The sequence below is a fragment of the Geotrypetes seraphini genome, chromosome 13 (assembly GCF_902459505.1).
Source record: "Geotrypetes seraphini chromosome 13, aGeoSer1.1, whole genome shotgun sequence".
In the NCBI taxonomy this organism is placed as follows: domain Eukaryota; kingdom Metazoa; phylum Chordata; class Amphibia; order Gymnophiona; family Dermophiidae; genus Geotrypetes; species Geotrypetes seraphini.
In genome coordinates, this window is record NC_047096.1 from 79,062,707 (window position 1) to 79,087,852 (window position 25,146).

Genomic DNA, 25,146 nt, shown 5'->3' on the forward strand with positions numbered 1-25,146 from the left:
TGACTTAATAACGCTAGCTCCTTCCCACTTCCCAATACCTTCCCGATTCCCCAAAGCAACCTCATCTACTCTTTATCTCCTCTAGAAATTACCAGATATCTTCTTCTTGTAATACGTTTTTTGTAATTCTTTTGTAATCCGCCTTGAACCGCAAGGCAGTGGCGGAATAGAAATCTCTAATGTAATGTAATGTCTTTTGTCATGAGGCCACTATACTGCCTGTATCCTCATCACCAGAGCTTCTATTTGATGATATCAGTTTGTTTGCAAATCTTCCATTCAAAGGCATCTTGCAAGATTCTGCTTGTCTCTCTTTCAACTGCTTTTCTTTTGCAGCTAATGGAGCTTCAGTACCAGACGTTGATCCTTTTGTTCTCTTTTTATGTTGAGCCAGCCAAGAACTCCTTTTCTCCATCATGCTAAGAGTGTTGGCATGAGCAATGTCAAAGAGATCATTCAGCTTTAAGACAAACTCAGTCTGTCTGAGTTTCTGTGTTACAGACAGCCACCCTTCGTTCTTAAGTAAAGGCCACACTTCTATTTGTTCTAGTTTGAAAGTTTTGTGGTTCTTTTATTGGGAATTCTTGCAGTGATAATGTAATCATTCTAGATAACACTAATAGAGTTACAAGTTCAATTTGTTGTTCCACTTGTTTACAAAATACTGACAGTCTACTTTGGTTCACAACTGCCCATGAATGCCTTAAGTGGATTGGCAGTCAATAAATAACCTGAACAAAAATTCAACTCAGAAAAGGCTGTACAATCCAATGGGAATTCTGATTCCACTTCCTCAAAACGAGTCAACGGTGTTTGGAATTCTTCATCATTCCCCACAAATTTAAAGTACTACATTTGTATTTTTAATTTTTTCTTATTTTCTTTTCCCTCTATTTATAACTTATTAATAATTTATAGCTTAGTTATAGCTTATTTATAATTTAGATATAGATTTAAAAGTGTATCACTTATCTTAAATCCTTATCAGTTCCCCTTCCCGACGCGTTTCGGAACTCTTTTTCAAGATCGGGGGAACAAAAGATAAGGGTAATCCTCAACCATATTCTTACTACCGCTGGCTATCTAATCTTTTTTGATAGCCAGCGGCAGTAAGAATATGGTTGAGGATTACCCTTATCTTTTGTTCCCCCGACCTTGAAAAAGAGTTCCGAAACGCGTCGGGAAGGGGAACCAATAAGGATTTAAGATAAGTGATACACTTTTAAATCTATATCTAAATTATAAATAAGCTATAACTAAGCTATAAATTATTAATAAGTTATAAATAGAGGGAAAAGAAAATAAGAAAAAATTAAAAATACAAATGTAGTACTTTCCATTTGTGGGGAATGATGAAGAATTCCAAACACCGCTGACTCGTTTTGAGGAAGTGGAATCAGAATTCCCATTGGATTGTACAGCCTGTTCTGAGTTGAATTTTTGTTCAGGTTATTTATTGACTGCCTGAAGTGAGTCAAATAAGTTTGTTAAGTGGATTGGGGCATCATTGCTGTTTGATGCCTTCAGAACATCAGTGTGTTGTTGATCTACAAGTAAATTTAACTAATGTTTTGTCTGAAATGTTTCTTCATATATACAAACAAAATTATGGAGTAAGAATGCCATATTTACAAACCTCAAAAATAAGATCCATCCTAACACATACACACGCCTGGAATTAACTCCATAAAACTGCTCTACATGCTTCCCCCACTATACCACCCCCTTAGTGCTGACATAGCCCTATCCATAATATGCTGCCTCTTGGTTATTCAGATGTGTGACTAATTTTTGTAAATCCTACTGTGAAATTGACTGACTGAACCATATACACTCCTACCCTCCATAATTCGCAAGTTTAGGATCGCTAGTTCTGATATCCGCAAGTCTCTAAACCACCCCACCTCCCTCCCGGACCTCTCCACACCTTACTTTTAAAGCCTGGTTGTCTAGCAGTGAAGCGGGGCAGGAACAATATTCCTATACTCCTGCTCCATGCAGAGCCGCAATCAAAAATGGCTGCGAGATTGCAGCGGAAACTCATGGCAGCCACTTTGTTGAACTTTGCTACAGTATGGAGACTTCAGCAGTCGGAACCCAAGCACAGTACCAGGTAGAGCTTTGGATTCTTGCCCAGAAATAGCTAAGAAAAAAAAAAAAAAATTAAAATTTTTTAAATTGAATCAAGTTGGGCAGACTGGATGGACCATTCGGGTCTTAATCTGCCGTCATCTACTATGTTAGTATATTAGAATATAGAATCCTAACCATCCACATGTTCCACTTTGTTCTGGTGACAATATAGCCAGGTGGAGTTTGGGGCTATCCACAATAGGTATGAAATAAATTTGCATTCATTGGGGACCCCGTATATTTAACTTGTATTTCTTGTATATTCAATGTTGGTATCCTGAAAATTCAACTGGCTGCAATGTCATCAATTTAACAATCCACCCTAACATTTGCAGCATACTTACCATGGCCCTCTATCCTACAAACATGAGATACGTTCAAAATTTAGTGTTTATAAACATTTGCACAGCACAGATCCCTGGATTGCCGGACCTGCTGCAATATCTTTTTGCCAGCAGGCAGGATGAATCTCTCCAAGTATTTGTTCAGTTTTACATTTCAGGAATTCCTTTCTGTAGAAGAGAGACCTTAGATTACAGCTGTTTCCCTCCCTACCCCAAGCCCATTGTTTTCCATTACAACTCATAAAACCCTTAATCATGATAACAATTTGTTCAGAACTTGGCAGCAGGGCTTATATTTTTCTAATGCTAATGTTATGTAACTTTAGGGCTCCCCTTAACAATTCTACAATTTGTCCTTGCCTAAAAATGTATTCACTCATTAGCTTTCCTCTCTCATTTCTCTTGCTAACCCTCTTCTCACTTTGCTCATCAGGCAAGCTCCTTCTATCCATGCTCTTCTCCGGTACCCATGCTCTTGCTTTGCTGCACCAATAACTTGGAATAGCCTCCCTGAACTTGTATGCAAGATTGACATCCAGCCTGAAAGTATACCTCTTTGAGACTGCTGTTAAGCTTAAACCTGCTCAGGTTCACACATGGCATCTTTTCCCTGATCATGGGCTCTTAGTAGGCCTTGTTCCATGCAGTTAGCCCACTGCTTTACTTAAAGATCTGTCTATATTAGATTGCTAGTTTTGAGATGCAGGAATTTTCTGTTATCTAGTATCTGTAAAGTGTTGAATGTGCCTATTAGCACTACATAAATGCAAATAATATTACATTACAATAATTATCATATTCTGGTGTGTCACACAGCAAATTAACTGTTCATATGTTACCATCTCTGGGAGAAGATGACATTAAGAATGGCCATGTTTTCATGTCATGGGTCAATATGAAAAAGTAACATTTGAACTAGGAGTGTGTGGTGCAGTGGTTAGAGCTACAGCCTTGGTACCCTGAGGTTGTGGGTTCAAATCCCATACTGCTCCTTGTGACCCTAGGCAAGTCACTTAATCCCCATTGCCCCAGGTACATTAATTAGAGTGGGAGCCCGCCAGGACAGGGAAAAATGCTTGAGTACCTGAATAATTTGTAATCTGCATAGACTTGTAGGATATGCAGAATATAAATTATTTAAAAACAAAAAAAATGTAACTTTTTTCTTACATAAAAGAATGGGGTTTAGACTGTTGTATTACAAATTGTTTGCTCTTAACAATTCATTAAAACCACATTTTTTTGTTTCTGGTGACTTTAGGCATTGTGATTTATCTTCCTCTTGGTCTTTCCAGACCACATACATGAGTTTACATTCCTACCAGAAAATGAAGACTAAGAACCACTGGTATAATAATCTCACCCTATATAGCATTCAGTAGTCTGCAACTAGCTGTTATTTCTCACTGTCCAGAAGATAATAGGTAAGGTCAGACTGTGGAATCTGGATACAGTCTGAAATAAATGTAACAGAGGACAGCCTGAGATCTTCCTCTTTGGGAAGTTAGAATCACTTTGACCTGTACTACTACGATACTGCCAAATACCCAAGAATCTGGAGACAGAGGTCCCTTTGGTTAGCCCAGACATAGAATTTAAAAGTATCCTTGCTCCTCCAAGGTCCAGTCTGACTTGGTGGTTACAGAAAATCAACCTGTTACAAAGAGTGTACCTGGATGCACCAGAGTAGACTCTGGCAACAACAAACATGAGCCTCATGAGCTTGTGCGATTGGGAAGCTCACTGTCTGTACAAGGTGGCACATCAAATTCATCTTAATGCTGGTACAGAAAGCAGTTTGGATTTTGTATGACAGACAAACAGCAATCCACAATGGCATATAATAAACTTCAAAGTGCCTAATTTCTAAGCAATCTTTTTTTCGGCTAGTACATTTCTAAGTGCCTCTATGGTCTTCAGTTCCAGCCAACCACCAGCCAAATTATTTGAAGGCTTGTTTCTCTTTCTGGCTTTTATTCATCATCAGACCTTAGTTTTTTTTAAAGTGCTTGTGCTCTATACTCTATGTTTTGTGCAAGTCAATAAGCTTTTCTTATACAACTTTAAAACTTTTGTTCTTAGCTTTAGCTATTTCTTCATTCTTTTTTTGAACCTCGGGAAACATAGAAACATAGAATATGACGGCAGAAAAGGGCCTACGGCCCAACAAGTCTGCCCACTCAAATAACCCTCCCCTCTAAGTTCCTCTTTGAAGTGAGCCCATGTGTTGATCCCATTTGATCTTAAAATCAGTCACGTTACTGGCCTCAACTACCTGAAGTGGAAGATTATTCCAACGGTCGACCACTCTTTCGGTGAAGAAGTACTTCCTAGTGTCACCATGGAATCTCCCTCCCCTGATTTTCAGCGGATGCCCCCTTATCGCCGTAGGGCCTGTAAGGAAGAAGATATCTTCTTCCACCTCAATGCGGCCAGTAACGTATTTGAACGTCTCTATCATGTCACCCCTCTCTCTGCGTTCCTCGAGAGAGTAAAGGTGCAACCTACCTAGTCGTTCTTCATAAGGGACAGCCCTGAGACCATCTTGGTGGCCAATCGTTGAACCGATTCCATTCTTAGCACATCCTTCCAATAGTGTGGCCTCCAAAACTGTACACAGTACTCCAGATGTGGTCTCACCATGGACCTGTACAGCGGCATCACCACCTCGGGCCTTCGGCTGACAAAGCTTCTCCGGATGCAACCCAGCATTTGTCTAGCTTTAGATGAGGCTTTCTCCACCTGATTGGCTGCCTTCATATCTTCACTAATGATTACTCCCAGGTCTCGTTCTGCCACAGTTCTGGTTAAGGTCTCACCATTCAGAGTGTAGGTTTTGCATGGGTTTCTGCCACCAAGATGCATTATCTTACACTTTTTGGCATTGAAATTCAGCTGCCAAAGAGTAGACCAGTGTTCCAGAACAAGTATGTCCTGTGTCATAGCGTCGGGCATGGTATCTCCGCTCACTATGTTGGTATCTCCGCTCACTATGTTGCACAATTTAGCATCATCGGCAAATAATGCAATTTTCCCTCAAAGTCCCTGAGGCAGATCTTGTATGAAGATATTAAAAAGGATTGGGCCCAGGACCGAGCCCTGCGGCACTCCACTGTGCACTTCCGCTGTGCACTTCCGACTTTTCAGAGGGGGTACCGTTTACCACCACCCTCTGATGTCTACCACTGAGCCAGTCTTTAACCCATGCAGTTAATATTTCTCCTAGCCCTAATGAACTCATCTTGTTCAAAAGTCTACGGTGTGGGACGCTGTCAAAAGCCTTGCTGAAGTCCAGATACAACACATCCAGGGACTCTCCTTTATCCAGTTCTTTTGTTACCCCATCGAAGAAGCTGATCAAGTTGGATTGGCAGGATCTCCCCTTAGTAAATCCATGCTGGTGTGGATCCCTCAGTCTCTCGTCATCCATAACCGTGTCTAATTTGTGTTTAATCAATGTTTCCATAAGCTTGCACACTATTGACGTGAGACTTACCGGTCTGTAATTTGCAGTGTCTAACCTGCATCCCTTTTTGTGGAGCGGAATGACATTAGCTGTTTTCCAGTCTAGTGGAACTTTTCCCGTGCCCAGGGAAAGATTCTAATGACCCCAGATGCTAATGGTTCTGCCAGGACATCTCTCAATTCCCTAAGCACTCTGGGGTGCAAATTATCTGGTCCCATGGCTTTATGCACTTTGAGCCTTGATAATTCTTGGTAGATGCTGCTGGTGGAAAATTCAAAATTCCTGAACGGGTCTTCTGAGCTCTCTCTTGTTTGCAGCTGTGGGCCGGATCCTGGTGCCTCACAGGTAAATACCGAGCAGAAGTATTTGTTCAGTAGGTCGGCTTTATCGGGGTCCGATTCTGCAAAGTTGCCGTCAGGTTTCCTTAGGCGCACTATCCCGTCTGTATTCCTCTTTCTATCACTAACATACCTGAAGAAGGATTTATCCCCTTTTTTAATATTCCTAGCTAAATCTTCTTCCATCCTGAGTTTGGCGTATCTGACCGCCGTTTTGACAGTTCTAGATTTTTCTAGATAAGCTTCTTTGTCTTCTGGTCGATGTGATAGTTTGTGGGATACAAATGCTCTTTTCTTCTGTTTTATGAGTTCTGAGATCTCTGCAGAGAACCATTGGGGTTTGTTATTTCTCCGCCGTTTACTCACAGACCTTATAAAAAGGTTGGTTGCCTCCTGTAGGGTAGATTTTAAAGCTGACCACATGACCTCCACATCATCTGTTGTGTCTTGGGTTTGCAGCGCCTCATAGACAAAATTTCCCATGCTCTTGAAGTCAGTGCCCTTAAAGTTAAGGACCTTTGTTGACGTGTTCGACCTCGTGGAACCCTTCCTGAGGTGAAACCACACCATTCTGTGGTCGCTGGAGGCCAACGCCTCGCCTACCGAAACATCTGTGACGCTATCTCCAATGGTGAGTATCAGGTCGAGAATCGCCTGATCCCTGGTGGGCTCCAGAACCATCTGTTTGAGTTTTGCTCCCCGTATAGATGTTCAACCAGTTTCGCCCAAAGGCTTTTTCAAGAACGGGTCCCCTACAAATAAGAGGCAAGAGTTGGTAAAGTTTCATTGTTCTACAACTTTAAACTAATCCTTCATTATCTTAGCAGTTCTAGTTTTAGAAGTAAAATTACCCCTTTTGTTTTGCTCCACAGCATCCCGACGTGTGTTCTTCTATGTAAAGATGGCCACGGCATTTTTTAGTTCTGTTTAAATCAGGTGACTCATTAATTACCTCACTGATGACATCAGTTCAGTGGGAGGAGCCTAAACTAGTGTCATCCATTCTATTTCTAAATTTAATTCTCCTGGATGCACCGTATTCAGAGTGTATATCCAGCGTTGTTCTTTGAAATTTAATCTGTTCTCAATATAACCACCCTCCCATCCTTCTTTTATACAATCTATGACCCTCCATCTTAAATCATCTATGGTGTGAGCTTTTTCCATCCAGTGCTGGACTAGAGGAGCCTGGATGCTCTCTGTAGCTATACGTGACTTGTGTTCATTTAGTCTAATTTGCACTGGTCTACTACTTCTCCCCACTTATATGAGCCCGCATGGGCATGTGATAGCATAAACTACATTATGAGATCTGCATGTGGTTAGCATATGAGCTTTAATCTTGATGTCTCTGTTGGGAGGATTCCACATATAGCCCTCAATAGTTTTTGTGCACCATTGACAACGGCCGCATCTGACATGATTGCCATCCTCTTGATCATAACTGGCTTCCTCATACCTATACTTGAAAAGGCGCTCCCCTAAATTCTGTCCTCTGTTGAAGGCGATCATAGGAAATTCTTCCTCAAAAGTAGATATCAATTGGAGTATATATGCCAATGTTGTCACAAGCTTTTAATTAAGCTATAAGATAAATCATAGTATGGAAATACACATACTATCTTATCTTCTGCCATCTGAGGTCGATCCTGGAGAAGTAATTTTGGCATATTTTGCTCTGATAAAAGCTTTTTTCACACATTTCTTAGGGTAGCCTCTGCAAGCTATTCTATTCTCCAATATCTTAGACTGTTTTAAGAATTCATCTTCATCAGTGCACAAACGTCTCAGGTGGACAAATTGTCCCACAGGGAGATTGAGCTTCAGTTTTTGTGGATGGTGGCTGTAAAAGCACAACAATGTGTTCCTTTCTACTGGTTTACGATATACTGTGGTTTTTAGCTTATTATGATCTTTATATACTACCATGTCTAAAAATTCCATCTTCTCTCTTATCAAATGCCATGGTAAACTTGATGTGTGAGTTGATAGTATTCAGCCATTTGCCAAAACTTTCCAAAGGCAGGCACTAGTACAGCAAAGTGAGTAGAAGAGTTAAAGAGGTACAGGGGAAGGGAAGGTGCTCACGCAGTGGAGAGGGCCACCACCCTGGGCACCTCCTACCTTCGCTATGCCACTGCCAGGGAGAATTTACCTCTGTAAATTCAAGTCTGTCATCATGCCTCACATTATAGATACGCTCAGAGAATTGAAGCTGGAACTTTCACAGCACACGGTCATGGGTGGCATACATGCTCAGACTACATTTTTTACCTGCACCTGGACATTAAGGCTCCCTTAGGGTAACCAAGACTATGTCTAAGGGTTACCCTATGGCTCTGTATTTTCAGCAGTTGTTTAGTCACTCCCACACATGGGCAGGAGGCTGCCAGTGTTCTGGAGGGCATGGAAGCAAATTTCCATTGGACTGCTGGGTCTAGTTCTTATTTGGGAAGGTCACAAGATCAAATTCTATTGCTCTCTCCCAGTTCTGTTTGTGGATTCTTCAGCCAGTTGGCTGGGAAAGGAGGCCAGGGTCCGAGCGACATTGCAAAGACTACTAGACATTCACACCAGAGAACCAGTCCCTGATGAAGGATCGGGCTCTGGCAGATACTCCATATACTTCATAGTGCCCAAAAAAGGCATCAAAGACGAGCCTGATTCTGGACCTAAAATCTGTAAATGGGGCCCTGAAAGTACTGCACTTCTACATGGAGTCGGTATGGTCAGTAATTACGGTGGTGGTACAGGGCCAATTCTTAGCCTCCCTAGATCTGATGGAGGTATACCTTCATATTCCAATTTTCCCAGCCCACAGGAGATACCTGAGATTTCATGCCCTGCAAAGACATTTCCAGTTTGCAGCTCTACTCTTCGGGTGGGCAGTGGCTCTGCACACCTTCACCAAGGTGATGGTAGTGGTCACAGCTCACCTCCGTAGGGTGGGAATCCAGGTGCTCCCAAACTTCGATGATTGGCTGGTCAGTGGCCTGTTCAAAGTTGGAGGGAAAGCAGGCGGTGCAGCAAGTTGTAGATCTACGGGATCTGGGTTGGATAGTCAACTTCAGGCAGAGTTATCTAGAACCAACCCAATGGTGAAAGGCTGCGGAAGCAGACTGCAGGTCTCCTAGTGATTCAAAACTTCCCTGTGTGGCATTACCTTCAGGTCCTGGGCTTGATGGCAGCCAACCTGGATGTTGTTCCCTGGGCGAGAGTGTTCCCTCCTCTCCCCGCAGCATCATTCCCTCCACATGCAGCTTCCCTGGACAGTGGAAGCGAGGAACAGTTTGCAATGGTGACTCTGAGTAGACTCCTTATCAAAGGGTGTTCCTCTTCGAATCTCCTAATGGGTGATCCTAACAACTGATATCAGCCTGTGAGGCTGGGGGGCCTATTGTGGCATCTGGTACATGGCCGATGGTCTCTCCATCAGAGAAAATGGCCCATCAATTGCCTGGAACTGCAAGCCATTCAGTTAGCATTAAAGTTGTTGGGAAAAGATCTGGACGATAAAGCCGAGTGTTCTTGGCAATGCCACCATGGTAGCATATATGAACAGACAAGGAGTCACCTAGAGTGCTCCATTGCATCTGGAAGCATTGTTCAGGTAGGTGGAAGTTCACTTTCAGGTGCTCCCTGCAGCCCATGTAGCAGGGGTGGAAAACATGCAGGCTGATGTTCTCAGCCTGTACACTCTAGACCTAGGAGAATGGTCTGTCTTGAAGAACATTCAACTTCATTGTGCAACGCTAGGGAAGTCCAGTACTGGACTTTATGGCTTCAGCCAAAAGCAAGAAGGTGCATCACTTCTACAGTCAAAGAGACAAATCAGGAGGTGAAAGGTTGGACGCATTGGTTCAGCCCTGGCCGTGGAAGAGGCTACATTATGTGTTTCCATCGTGGTCTATGGTGGGCCTGGTCATTTGCAGATTCATATCTCAACCGGGGCTTGTGATCCTACTAGCTTCAGATTGGCCTTGTCAGCTATGGTATGTGGATCTAGTACAGCTCCAACGGGACAGCTATAACAAGCTACTGGTTCATACAGGGCTACTCAGTCAGGTTCCAATTCACATGGAGAACCAGATCACTTTGGTCTTACAGCATGGCTATTGAGCGCTCAGCCTTAGTATGTAGAGGATAGTCGGAGGTAGTAATTTCTACTTTCCGAGCTAAAAAGCCTTCAACTGTTGCAACCTATGCTAAGGCCTGGAAGGCTTTTCAACTCTGATGCACCAAAGATAATGTGGAGTCTTTTGAGACTCAAATTCCGGTGATCCTTGCATTTCTATAGGCTGAACTAGAGAAAGGCCTGGCAGTGACTTCTCTGAGTACAGGTGGCAGGCCTCTCATGTTTCCAAGCTTGAGTGGGAAAGGGTCTGCTGGCATCTCACTCAGATGTTACCTGTTTTTTTAAAGGGGGCTCTCAGATTGTTATGCCAGCCCTTTTGATTATGGAATCTTAACATTATCCTGAACAGACTTTGTAGGTCTCCATACAAGCTCCTTCAAGAAGTGTCCATTGTGGATGGTGAAGACAGTGTTTCTGGTGGCAGTAGTCTCAGCAAGAATGGTCCCGGAATTGCAGGCACTCTAATGCAGAGACCCATACCTCAGGATCACAGAGCAGGAATTGTCTTTCTACCAAAGGTTGTTTCAGCTTTTCACATCAACCAAGAAGCCCATCTACCCACCTTTTCAGGCTATGGGTTCGGCCAAGCAAGATAAAATATTGCAGAGACTGGACATATAGAGAGTTTTACTTCACTGACTGTCGACTTTCCAATCATCTTTTTGTTCTAACCAGTCAGTCAAGATGAGGACAGCGAGCTTACAAGGCATCTATTGCCAGATGGATTCATAGGGCAATCTCGCCAACGTACATTGCTTGTGGCAAACAGCCACCTATTTCTCTCAAACCTCATTCGATTAGAAGTGTGGTTGCTTCCTGGGCAGAGACCAGGGCAGTGCCAACCGAACAAATCTGGTCTACTCTCCATACCTTTACAAGATTCTACTGAGTGGTCCTAAGTAGGCAGGATGATTCAGAGTGGAGCATTGCTCAGGGCTCCTCTTTACCATGGTATTGGGGTTAAAAGTAGGAGATCCATATCACTCCCAAAGATGCAAGCCCTTCTGTTTCAGTTTTCGATTCAAACACCAGACCTGTCTCTCCATTTTGACATAAAGCCTGGCTTTCAAGACCTTCGGTCTGTCCCAGTATGGCAATTCTTATGTTCTTAAGAGAATAAGAGAGGATATGCCATTCGGGTAATATTAACTCTGTAGCTTTCTAGGAAGAGGTCAACTTCTCTATCATTTGTCAAGAGTGTGGAGGACTTTTGAGCCACAGTGCCATATTAGTCCCTTTCGATCTCCTCTGTCAGACATGATTTTCTCCAGTATTGCCTGGACAAGGGTTTGGCCCTAAGTTCTCTGTGAGAGCAGACAGTGACTATTGTGTGTTACAGAGGGCTGGTGCTGGGCCATCTCTTGGTAGCTCCCCCAGATCTTGGTCAGTTTTTGAAAGGGTGAAGCATCTGAGGTGGCCAGTCCCCCCCCCCCCCCCCACACACACACACACACACTATTCACTAGTAGTACCTCCATGGAACCTAAGCCTTGTTTTCTTGGCATTAAAGTGCTCTTTGACCCTGTTTGAGAGGCATCTCTTAAGGACATAATGCTGAAGATAGTGTTCCTCATGGCAATCTGTTCAGCCAGAAAGATCTTGGGCGTTACAGGCCATTTCTTATGAAAGCTCTTCCAGGTGATATCAGAGGAAAGGATATGACTTCTGCGTCCTTTTTGCCAAAAGTACTGTTCCCAATTATGTTAACCAGTCAATATCTCTTCCAATGTTTTGGAAGACTGGAGACTGCAAGAAGACTGAAATTTGCAAGAAGTCTTTATTAGTTGAATATGCAGTAGGTCTAGCAATGCTACAAAAAGAGAGCCAAGGAGTTCTAGTACTCAGATCATCTGTTCATAGAGTTAACAGATCCCAGAAAAGGAGAGGCAGCACTGAAAGTGATGATAGCCTGCCAGATTAAGGAGACCATGGCTTTGGCATACATTCAGGGATGGGCTGTGCCTACAGTTCTGAAAGTGCACTTGATTAGGATACAGGTTTATCTTGGGCATAGAAGAGCCTGGTTCTACCACAGAATAATTAAGTCAGTTGGTTGTCTCTGAATTCTTTTGTTTGCTACCACAGACTGGAATGTGTAGGCTTAGACCACAGCTTTTGAGTCAAGCATACTGAAGCAGGCTTATCTAGGTCCCTCCCTTGGTAGATACTGTTTGGTACTTCACATGCATCTGGACTGGTATGGAAGTCAAAAAGGAGGAATTAGATATCACCTGTTTGTTTTTCAAGGCCCTCCAGAACATTCCTGTAGCCTGCAAGCCTTGCAAGGATAAGCAAACTGCTTCAGGTTGGGGAGCTAAAAGTGTTTATCCTGTTAGGCTCTAGGATTAGTTTGTTGAATTAATTTGGTGGTTCTTAGTTACATAAGAACATAAGAGTTGCCTCCACTGAGGCAGACCATAGGTCCATCCCGCTCAGCGGTCCGCACCCGCGGCGGCCCATCAGGCCCATTGCCTGAGCAGTGGTCCCTGACTAATTTTATAGCTTACCATTTAAACCTATCCCTATAATCTACCTCTATTCTTATCTATACCCTTCTATCCCTTTGTCCTCCAAGTACCTATCCAAAGCTTCTTTGAAGCCCTGTAGCGTGCTCCTGCTTATCACATCCTCTTGTTTGGTGAAATACAATGCTTATATTGTTTTGTTACAGAAATATTGGCTGGTTGTGAACTGCATAGGACCCTAGGGTGATGTCATCAAACCAGTAGTTCAGTCTCTATGTGCTGGCAAGACAGCAAAAGTCCATGTTTGGACTGGTCTGGCAGGGCCCAAGGAAAGAAAATTAACAGGCAAGATCTAATTTCTCCTTCTTGATTTCAGTTTTCTGACGCTTGCTAGAAATAAAATCAGTAAGATGGAGAACCTGACATCCTTATGGCGTCTGCAATTCCTGGATTTGTCTTCTAACCAAATTGAGAAACTAGAGCCAGGTACCAGTGCTAAAAAGGACATGTTATCAATGAAAGCCCAGGATCTCAGTGTTGAATGGGGATCCATCCTATAATGTAATAATAATTATTATAAATGAAGTCCACTTGGGGATCTTTGTGATAAATTGAACTCTATCCTATATATGACAGACCTTCAAGAGTGGGCATCCATCCTATATTTTAAACTGTACCTGATGTATACTATCTTGGGTTAATCTCTTCATAAAGGCAGTTAATAAATTCAGTGGCGTACCTAGCGTATATGACACCCGGGGCCATCATATTTTGGTGCCCCCCCATCTGTACGAAAAACATGATTTTTAGTAACAAGCCATACGTCACACATGAGTACCTAGGAAAAGGCAGCATCTTATATATGCAGTGAGCAGTACAACATCATTACACCCACTGTAAAACTAAACAAGCCAGACTAGTACAGATCAATCCTACACCATCAACCCTAACAGAAAACCATGTCTTTCGAACACACAGAACACAGAAAATACCTTCACCTAGTATGGAATATGTCATCACAAACTAACCCCTCCCCCTTTTACAAAACTGTAGTGTGGATTTTAGCCATGGTGGTAACAGCTCTGACGCTCATAGAATTCTGAGCATCAGAGCTGCTACCATCACGGCTGGCGCTAAAAAACGCTCCACAGTTTTGTAAAAGGGGGGATAAAATAGAAATACATAGACAAAGGTTAAATTGAACCAGCAAGAAGCTGGACTCTGCATACAATGCAACACCACAGAAACAGTGACACATGTCTCCTAAAGCAATAAATAAATAGAAAATTTTTGTTCTACCTTTGTCTTCTCTGGTTTCTGCTTTCCTCATCTTCTTGTTACTCTCTTCCTTCCATCCACTGCCATCTCTCTGCCCCTATATGGCATTTTCTCTCCTTCTATGCCCCTTCCAGAAACTGTATGCCTCCCCCTTCCATCTCTCCTTTCACCCCCATTGGTCTGGCATCTCTCTCCTCTCATACCCTCTCCCACACCTCTCTTCTGCAATCCCTTTCTTCCCTCATTTTCCTTTTCAGTTTATTTTCTGCATCCATCTAGATTACATTCTTACTACCCTCTCATCAATTTCCTTTTTTACTGTCTACCCACAGCTCGCCACCTCTTTCCCTTACCCCCTCCAGTATTTCCCTAATTCAATCCTTTTTCCCCATCATGTGCCCTCCTTTTATTTATCCCCTCCTTCCATATCTGCCCTCTTCTCTCTCTCCCTTCTCTCAACTTCCATCATCTGCCCCTTCTCTCTCTTTCCCCCACTTCCATCATCTGCCCTCTTCTCTCTCCCCACTTCCATCATCTTCCCCTTCTCCCCACTTCCATCATCTGCCCCTTCTCACCACTTCCATCATCTGCCCCTTCTCTCTCTTCCCCCCAGTTCCATCATCTGCCCTCTTCTCTCTCTCCCCCTTCTCTCCACTTCCATCATCTGCCTTCTTCTCTCTCCCCATTCTCTCCACTTCCATCATCTGCCCATTCTCTCTCTTTCCCCCTCCTTCCATCATCTGCCCTCTTCTCTCTCCCCACTTCCATCATCTGCCCCTTGTCCCCACTTCCATCATCTGCCCCTTCTCTCTTTCCTCCCACTTCCATCATCTGCCCCTTCTCTCTCTTCCCCCCCAGTTCCATCATCTGCCCTCTTCTCTCTCTCCCCCTTCTCTCCACTTCCATCATCTGCCCTCTTCTCTCTCCCCATTCTCTCCACTTCCATCATCTGCCCATTCTCTCTCTTTCCCCCTCCTTCCATCATCTGCCCTCTTCTCTCTCCCCACTTCCATCATCTGCCCCTTGTCCCCACTTCCATCATCTGCCCCTTCTCTCTTTCCTCCCACTTCCATCATCTGCCCCTTCTCTCTCTTCCCCCCCAGTTCCATCATCTGCCCTCTTCTCTCTCTCCCCCTTCTCTCCACTTCCATCATCTGCCCATTCTCTCTTTTTCCCCCTCCTTCCATCATCTGCCCTCTTCTCTCTCCCCACTTCCATCATCTGCCCCTTGTCCCCACTTCCATCATCTGCCCCTTCTCTCTTTCCTCCCACTTCCATCATCTGCCATCTTCTCTCTCCCCCTTCTCTCCACTTCCATCATCTGCCTCTTCTCTCTCCCCCCTCCTTCCATCATCTGCCCTCTTCTCTCTACCCACTTCCATCATCTGCCCCTTCTCCCCACTTCCATCATCTGCTCCTACTCTCTCTTTCCTCCACTTCCATCATCTGCCCTCTTCTGTCTCCCCCTTCTCTCCACTTCCATCATATGCCCCTTCTCTCTCTTCCCCCCCACTTCCATCATTTGCCCTCTTCTCTCTCCCCCTTCTTTCCACTTCCAACATCTGCCCCTTCTCTCTCTTTCCCCCCTCCTTCCATCATCTGCCCTCTTCTCTCTCCCCACGTCCATCATCTGCCCCTTCTCTCAAACTCTCCATCCACCACAGGCCCATCTTTCTCCCTTTCTCACCTTTCCGATTTTGGACACAAGATCGGCAAGGCCCCCCCCCCTCCATGACGGCACTTAGTGGCATTGGTGCCCCCCCTCCGTGATGGCACTCAGCAGCATCGGTGCCCCCCCTGCCCCGTGACAGCACTCAAGTTTGGCCTCCTTCTCCCGGCATCAGCAGAACTTTAGATCGGCAACAGGTGCTCAGTCAAAAGCTTCCCCTGACTGAACTGCCTGGGCGGAAACAGGAAGCTGAGTCAGGGGAAGCTTTTGACTGAGCACCTGCTGCCGATCTGAAGTTCTGCTGATGCCGGGAGAAGGAGGCCGAACTTGAGTGCTGTCGTGGGGCAAGGGGGGCGCCGATGCCACTGAGTGCCGTCGCGGAGGAGAGGCGCCTATGCTGTTGAGTGCCGTCGCGGAGGGGGGGGGCGCCGATGCCGCTAGTGTCGTCGCAGCCCAGGAATTTTCCGGACCTGTCCGGCTGTGCACCCCCCCTAAGGCTGCACCCGGGGTGGACCGCCCCCGCCCCCCCCCCTTGGTACGCCACTGAATAAATTCCAATCAATAAATATAAGGCCTTATTGAGATGTGTGATAGATGGTGATCCATTCTGTATAAGAAGGCCCCTCAGGAATCTGTGTGTTAGATAGGATTCTATCTTGTGAGGACCTCTCAGGGATTTTCATGTCAGATGAGGCTTTAACCTGTTGGTTAGAGTCCCTCAGGAATATGTGGCAGATGGGATCCACCCTGTTTCTGAGAATCCCCCAGAGCTTTCTTTCTCTGATGAAATAATTGCTACTGACCAACCTTTACCCACTTTTATATTTTGTGCAGATGAACTACCTCCAAGTCTCTTTATCCTTCATCTATTAGGAAATGAGTGCACGAAACACAAAGGCTACAGGTGAAAAACCCCTAGCTAGGACTATAGTATGCAGACACAGAGGGGGCAATGCTCAAAACTACCATCAGTGTTAACATACAGTTATCAGATTTGCACATGCTATTGTGCCCCAGATGCTCAAAGGGCTTGAGCGCCTGTGTTAAAGTGCATAGTAAAGATTACACTGAAATGTATGACAATGAGATCAATAAGTACTGCTCTGCAGTGCACATACGGAAGCACTGGCATGCACAGATGAAACAATGGCCTGTAACACTGAAAAGTTTTCGCCAGATCAGGGGTAGCATAGAAGGTTGTGAGGAAAGGATTTCTTGTCAGTTTGTTACATTGAACTGTTCGTTTTGTCTTCTTTAACAAGCAGAAGTTCCTGCAAGTTTTAAAGAACAAACATGCGTGCATGTCAGCAAAACCAAAAGTAAAAGCACACATCCGCATCCAAGTATGAACCTTGCAAAAATTCCATGCTAGTAATATTTGTGAGGCTATTTAGATGCTAAAGAAAAAGTACTGATGAACCCTGACACTTCCATTTTTGTCTGTGCACGCTCACAAGAGCCATGCTTACCACAAACACTTTGTGTGCATGTGTCAGACACATTCCTCCCTCCACTTTCTTTTTAATAGCATCAATCAGCCACACATATAATTTAAATATGATTTTCTTAAAGCATCGCTGAGCTAGATTTTTGCATTACTGTTGTATCATGAAACCATCTGCATGCAGCTTTGAGCACTGGCCTCTGAGTCACACATAGAAACATAGAAATAGACGGCAGATAAGGGCCCACGGCCCATCTAGTCTGCCCACCTTAATGTCCCTCCCCTACCTTTGCCCTGTGAATAGATCCCATGTGCCGATCCCATTTGGCCTTAAAATCAGGCACGCTGCTGGCCTCAATCACCTGTAGTGGAAGACTATTCCAGCGATCAACCACTCTTTCAGTGAAAAAGAATTTCCTGGTGTCACCTCGTAGTTTCCCGCCCCTGATTTTCAACGGATGCCCTCTTGTTGTCGTGGGACCCTTGAAAAAGAAGATATCTTCCTCCGCCTCGATGCGGCCCGTAAGATACTTGAACGTCTCGATCATGTCCCCCCTCTCTCTGCGCTCCTCGAGCAGCATGCATTTGTGAGAGAAACACTAGGCACGTTGAGAAACAAAGATTGCCATTTTGGCTGAGAAACTAGTGGCAGCTTTGTGAAGTCTTTTAGAAAAGAAAAGAGAAGCATTAACTACCCACCCCCAAACGCAAGCTTCTCCCCTTTCTGTTTGGATGTGCTGGGTAACAGATAACTTTCTTTCAGGGAGCTGGTGGTACAGACCCTACCCCTCCTGAAGGAATTAGATGGGGAGCCTGTTCCATGCAAAGGGAATGAAGAGCAGATGGTCAAGAACAATAGCAACTCCGATAGTGATGACCATGACTTTACAGAAGTCCCTACACCATTAAATACAAACAAAGGTACAATTGCCTTATACTTGTATATTTTAGTCACTGGATTATATGTTGCTTGCACTATTATTATTAAGCTTGATTTTTGATTGTACTTAGTTTTATCAGAATTAAAACTATACTAAACAATAGCTGTTCTCCCAGTTCATATTTCTTCCACTCATAGCATCAAGTCCCTGTATCTCATTGCAATTTTCCAAAGAGAACAATGAAAAGCTTAGGCTGTCCTTTCTTTACCCTAGAGGCTGCCCAAATTTCAGTTTTGGCACTGAAACTAGCCCAAAATGCATATTTGGCCTTATTTCATTTTCAGCTGAATCCAAAATTCTGGACAATGTCCCTCCCCAGAGGAGCTGTCTGTCTGTCTCTCCCTTACCCCTTCTCCACAGGTAGTCTTACTTGAGGTAGAAGTGATCCCCAGTTGCTTCTGCTGTCTCTACTGTCAAAATGGCTGACAAGACTACTGCTGAAGACAGTGACAGTTTGACAGTGAAAGCAGCAGGAGCAACTGGAGATCTCTCCTGCACCTGAGTTTAAGGTAAGCAGCGGAGAGAGAGTGGCTGCTCTTCGGACCAGGCCTGTTATGTCTTCTGTTTCAGCCAAAACCAAGTTTTGTGAATTTCAGCTGCAGATTCAATTTCATCTGAAACTGAAAAATCTGGTTTTGGTCGGCCTCTACTTTACTACTTTTAAGCAGTTCTATAGCACTACTAGACCTACATATGAGCACTATAAAGACACAGAACAGGGTGTTCCTACTTTGTGAATCTATTTAGTTTAAGCACAAGCAAGACAAATAATTTGTAGTAAACAATTAATTAATTGATGGCATATAAAGACCAAAATAGCCTATCAATTTGGCTCAGCAGTGCACTGTCCACTGGTTAGATTGGCTTCATGTGAGAATTTGCAGACTCCTCTCCCCTGTGTCCCTCCACGAACCTGGGTAAAGCAGTACCATGTTTTTGGGTTGTAACTGCTACTCTGTATAGGTTATCCCCAATGGTTTTTCATAGACATAAGGGCTATTAGGTTAAATTTTATTTCTTGATATTCTGCTGTTCAAATAAAAACAGCAAAGTGATTTACAATAAAATAATATACCGTACATCAATTCTAAAACATAAAATTAATCCTAATGCTATTCTCAAACATTAAAAAATAAGACAATTTGTAAAACACAAATGCACCTAAATACAATAAAAATAGAGACAAAATGAAGGCAGTAAGACCGTATGGCCTATCCAGTCTGTCCGTCCATGCCTGAAAGCAATCAAACTCATCTAAAGGCCAGAGAAAATAACCACAGCTTTAGTACTTTCTAAAATAGTTGAACATCTATAGATAGAGTTCCAAAGAAAATGTGCCTGAAATATGAAAGAAGACTGATACATACCTACCAAATGAATTATAGCACCATGAATAGTAACGCCAGAAGATTCTGCTGTGAAACATGAAAACTTTGCTTAGGTTAAGGAATAAGCAATTAGCCAAGTACCAAGTATTTTTTAAAAAGCAGCAACAAACAAGAATCAAATATGATCCTCCATAGCACAGGCAGGCAGTGAAACCTTTTAAAAATGGCAGTAACAATCTCACCTTTAAGAACAAGTAACCAGTCTAGTTGTATCTTGAAACAGCTGTAAACATAAAAACATAAACCAAAATAGAGCACATTACTCCCTTAAACAAACTGCTTAGAACCGATAGTGATTGCTGGGTATCTCTTCCATGCTAGTTACTCCCATCACTATTTTTATTTTATTTCTTCCATTTATGTGTCGCACATACCTATACAAGCTCTAGGCAACATTACAGAGGAAGGGGTTAGAAGAGGGTAGGGAGGACTATGGAGGGCAGGAAGGAGTGGAGAGGAGAGAAGCATGTAGAATATTTCATAGAAATTCCTAACTTTACTATCTTGCTGTTTGGGGAATATAACTGCCACTTGTTGCAAATTATCCCAGTACCTCATCTCTATCACCTTGCCTCAAAAGATACTCTGTTCAATATTGATACACAAAAAACAGCTTCAAAAATGAAAAAGATAGGAATGTGTTTTAGATTCATTCCTCAAATTAAGAATGAATAAAGCCTCAGAACCCCATCAGAAGCCAAAGCTTACTCATGACTAGAAAAGGTAAAATCATTTCATAGGCAAAAGAAACTTTTCAATATTCACACCGTACCAAATGCTCAAAAGTGCAAATTATCAGTTATCTAAAACGTTTCTCAAAGCCTTGAGCATGAAGTTGTGCAGATGTGGTCCACAACTCCTTGATGCAACATGATAGCGAACGCTGGCCTCCATCGGTGGGACCAGATCTTTGCTCTATTAAATACAGTAAGGGGCTCATAAAAATTTTTTAAAAACGTACAAAAAATGGCCTAAGTTGGTACTTGGCCAATCAAAATGACAGATCGTCCAAGTACCGATAATCAAAACTGGTTTTAGACATATCTAAAATCAGTTTAGGCCTTTCCACTGCCTCTGTACGCCCAGAGTGAAAAGGGGTGTTTTTGGAGGAATGGATAGGGCGGAAGGTAGGCTGACCTAGACTTAGTCGTCTGGCAGCCATAACCAAAAGGTTTGACAGGTTGCCAGACGGAACTTATATGTTTTGACTTAGACCAAGTTAAAACAGATATAAGTTCTGAATCGGGCTGCTGAGCTGATCGCGGCTGCTGCACCGGTAACAATTGTGGCAGGAGAGATGCCTAATCTCTCCTGCCACGATCTCTTCTAACCTTCCTGGCAGTGCCACGATCAGCTTAGCAGCCCAGGCAATCCGTCCCCCCACACTGGTAACCAATCTCTCCTGCCGGACACAAACCATACCTCCCCAACCCCTGCACAATTACCAGCAGGAGAGATGCCCAATCTCTCCTGCAGACACAAACCCCCCCGAACCCCCAACACCCGCGATTAATGGCAGAAGGGTACCCTATCCTTCCTGCCAGACAGAAACCCCCCAAACCACCAACACCCGCGATCATTGGCAGGAGAGATGCCCAATCTCTCCTGCCGAAGAACACCTCCCCGCACCGATCATCAGCAGGAGGGAGCCCAAGCCCTCCTGCCGAAGAACACCCCCTGAACCCTCCCCCCCGAATGCGTACCCAACACCCCTCTAAACTCCGCCGGACCCCCTAACCCCCCTCACCTTAGTAAATGGCAGGATGGGTCCTCCCTCTATCTGGCAGGCCCACCTTCCTCTGAATGGTGGGCCTGCTCCTTCCCAGTGCATTGTGGGATAATAATAATAATAATAATAATTTTATTTCTTATATACCGCTATACCCTAAGTTCAAAGCGGTTTACAATGAGAGTCGTGCCTAGAGAAAGTGCAGTGTTTACAGCAGGAGACATGTGTTTACAACAAGATACATATGTTAGAACAAGATATAAGAAACAAGCTTTGGGACCAGGAATCTGAGGTACTTTGGCTTTGGAGCAAGATATCTAAGATACATTGGATTGGAACACGGTAAATCTGAATGGGGCAGTTTGCCGGAAGGTACGGCTTGAAAATACAACTGGTCGAAGTCGCTAGCAAGAATATACAGACTATCAGAAAAGGGGAGTTAACAAAGAGGCGAGGTGTTTTGGGTCAAGGTGCGAGCGGGGAAGCACCAGTATTGACACTCTTCTACAACTTTGACCCACCAGGGATCTATTGTATGTGTTCCCACTTTGGTTAATGATAGGCTGAACTATTTGAAGAACAGCGACACATTGAGGTCTGGTGATCCTCTTGGCTCCAAATTGGCCATGTCGCCCTTGGTATGCAGATTTAGTTCGGCTGCAAAGAGACCAGAGTCTGATACTCCCTCTCCATCTGACATTGCTCTCATGGGTCAAGTCAACTTAGAGAATCTAGAATGCTTAAGGCTTAGCTTAAGGCAGGGGTGTCCAATGTCGGTCCTCGAGGGTGTCCAGGGGTGTCCAGTCGGATTTTCAGGATTTCCCCAATGAATATACATGAGGTCTATTTGCATGCACTGCTTTCATTGTATGCTAATAGATTTCATGCATATTCATTGGGGAAATCCTGAAAACCCGACTGGATTGCGGCCCTCGAGGACTGACATTGGACACCCCTGGCTTAAGGCATGGCTCTTGAGCGCATGGCCTTAGTGCAAAAAGGATACTCAGAGGTGGTCATAGCCACTTTTCTTCGCTCCATAAGCAACAGTTGCTGGTGTTCAGAACAGAGAGCCAGTTAAGGCTCTGAAAACAGCAATCGTCTCATTCCTTCAGAAAGGGCTAGAGAAAGGCTTGGTGGTTAATTCCTTAAAGGAATTGGAGGGTCTTTGCCCTCTCACCCTGATATTTCAAAGTTCTTGAAGTGATCGTTTCTGCCTGTGCACCAAATTTGTCCTTCATGGAACCTTAACCTTGTGTTGAGGGCTCTAAGTAAGGACTCGTATGACTGCTGAGGCTCCTCTAAAAAAAATGTGGGGGGGAGGGGCTCTGCTCGAGACCCGCCGGGTTTGACACCCCCGAGGTTGGATGGACCCCCAAACAGGGCCCGCCCAAGCTCTGTTCAGCCAAAAACAGGGACTAGAAACCCCCTAAACAAATTCCAACAGCCCTACCAAGGGAGATGGGTACAGCTCACTCAACACCTGCTGGAGACTGAAAGAAGACTGATGAGAATAGACAAGGGAATATATTATATACTATTCCACAGTTTTGTTTTCAGTCTCCACCTGCTGGTCATGATTGGATATATACCCATTCGTAAAGATTAACCTCTACTGGTCTGGAGAGTGCTAAAGAATGCTGGTTGCTCCAAAGTGGGTTCTCAGATGGGCAAAAGACAGTCCCTGCTTCCTGTCAGCACTCATGAGGCTCCCAGATTCATTTTACATCTTTTCTTCTTACAGGGTTTTTTGAGTTTTTGCATCAAGTGTTATGGGATCGTTCAGCGAGGAGGAGGAGAAATGCACAGAAGGAACACGAGGTCCGACTGGAGGAGTTATCTGATCTGCTGCAGCCTAGAAATGCCCCACTGGATTCTCCTCATCCAAATCCTGAACAGCATCAAAGGCCCAAGAAAGATCTCCTAGTTCCAAATCTTGTAACGAGTGGTGCACAAGGAGTTGCAGGAGTAAAGTTCTCCAAAACAAAAGTTCTTGGGTCCACAAACAAACTCAAGTCTGAACCTTCTGTGGTTTCTGAATGCACCTCACCCCCTGGGCCTGTAAAGAGAGCAAGTGTGAAGGCCCATACAATGAGAAGGGAGACACTACTGTCCAAGAAAGATCCACCAGGGAAAATCCTACCCCAATCTGTTACGAACAACCAATCATCTAAAACAGCAGCCTCAGGACCAAAGAAGTGAATATTCCCTGGCTGGGAACCTGAGACTGATCAAAGGCCTGTACCACTCCTTCATGTTCACAGACCTCATTTGCTCATGGGCTCTGTCCTCATTTGCCGAAACCTCAAACACTTATTTTGTATTTAAATCTTTGTATTAAAAAAGTATAAAAAGGGACAATATTCTGGACAACTGTCGTTTGTAAATCACAAATAGAGCCTTCCATTTCAATCTGGTTTTGATACAGCCTTCTCAAAAATTCAGTTGCTTCTGTTTTTACATCTGGGAAGAGAACTGACACTGTATAGTAGATGAACAGGAAAATAAGTGTTGGAAATGTTCCTTGATGCTAGCAACAATTGATAAATCTGTTGCAGTAAGATGCTTGAGCAACTGGTCACATGATAGAAGGACACTGCAGATGGCAATAGTCTGATTAGCTGATAAGACTCTTTTTGCCAATCAGCCAATGATGTCATTGAACAGTGCTTCATTTAAAATCCAATAGCATGTTCTGAAGTTTTTTGTAATCACTGAATTCAGTTGTCTAAGATGTGTTAAGTTTTTACATATTGATACTAACATTTTATAGATACTGTTCCATCTAGGTTAGAACAGTTTTGTGTTTTTTTTAAGGCTCACCTCATGCTTTTAGAGAATGACACAAGGGTAAAGTTTGTCCCCATCCTGTCATTCTTTACCTATCACCTTCCCTTCCTGTCACAGGCCTAGTATCATTTTTCCAGTCATCCTTCCCATCAAGGACTTGCAGCTGTCCTCTTCCTGTAATTGTCTTGTACCGTATATACACCGAGATTTATGGGCCAAAAAAAAGGTCCAAAAATGGGGATCTCAGTTTATATTTGGGTCATCACCCACCTGCCCCCTTCCCTGTCTTGTTGCAGGCCTCCGCAGGCCTGCTGTATGGCCTTGTGGGGTTGGCTGGGATCCCTCCTGTACCAGCCGATTCTGTCAATTTTTTTTACCGCCCTCCCACCTCTCCTCGCATACCTTTTTGAATCCCTGGTGGTCCAGCAGAATACCAGGCAGGAGTGAGTTTTTCATGCTCCTGCCCCGCGCTAAGCTCTTCCCTGAATGGTCGCATCGAGTTCTCCCGGCCCAGCAGTGTACCGGACATGAGAGAACTTTCCTTGCTCCTGCCCGGCACTGAGCTGCTCGCTGAATAGCTATCCTGAGTTCTCGCAGGACTCGTGAGAACTGGCGGCTCAGCGCCAGGCAGTAGCAAGAAAAGGTCACTCATGCCCGGTGCACCACTGAGCTGGAAGAACTCAAGGTGGCCATTCAGGGAAGGGCTCAGTATGAGGCAAGAATGCAGAAAGCTTGCTCCTGTCCGGTACACCACTGGACCACCAGGGATTCAAAAAGATGCATGGGGGAGGCAGGTAAAAAAACAAAACAAAACACAAAAAACTGTCAGTCTGCTGGGACAGGAGGGATCCCTCCTGTTCCAGTCCACCATATCACATAGCAGGCCTGATGGAAGCCTGCAGGACATCAGGAGAGAGGGAGGACAGGGAACAGGGCAAAGCCTGGTGGGGAGGACAGGGTGGAGAGCCTGGCAGGGAGGGGGGCTGTGCAGAGCCTGGCAGGGAGTGAGGGGGACTGAGTGCACAG

The 25,146-nt window shown here is 44.3% G+C and overlaps 1 protein-coding gene across 3 annotated transcripts in view; it reads left to right on the plus strand.

The window, feature by feature from the left end:
- The window catches only part of LRRC46 (leucine rich repeat containing 46), a 38,670-nt gene extending 14,131 nt beyond the window's left edge, over positions 1 to 24,539 (plus strand). For 2 of the 3 annotated variants that reach the window (XM_033918709.1, XM_033918710.1), the window contains 4 exons: positions 13,258 to 13,367; positions 16,663 to 16,732; positions 18,036 to 18,193; positions 23,075 to 24,539. In XM_033918709.1, coding sequence (XP_033774600.1) covers positions 13,258 to 13,367; positions 16,663 to 16,732; positions 18,036 to 18,193; positions 23,075 to 23,532 — 796 coding nt within the window. In that variant the 3' untranslated portion in view covers positions 23,533 to 24,539. The remainder of the gene's footprint in view (positions 1 to 13,257; positions 13,368 to 16,662; positions 16,733 to 18,035; positions 18,194 to 23,074) is intronic. The other variant, XM_033918711.1, reaches the window with a different exon arrangement.
- Positions 24,540 to 25,146: the final 607 nt, after the last annotated feature.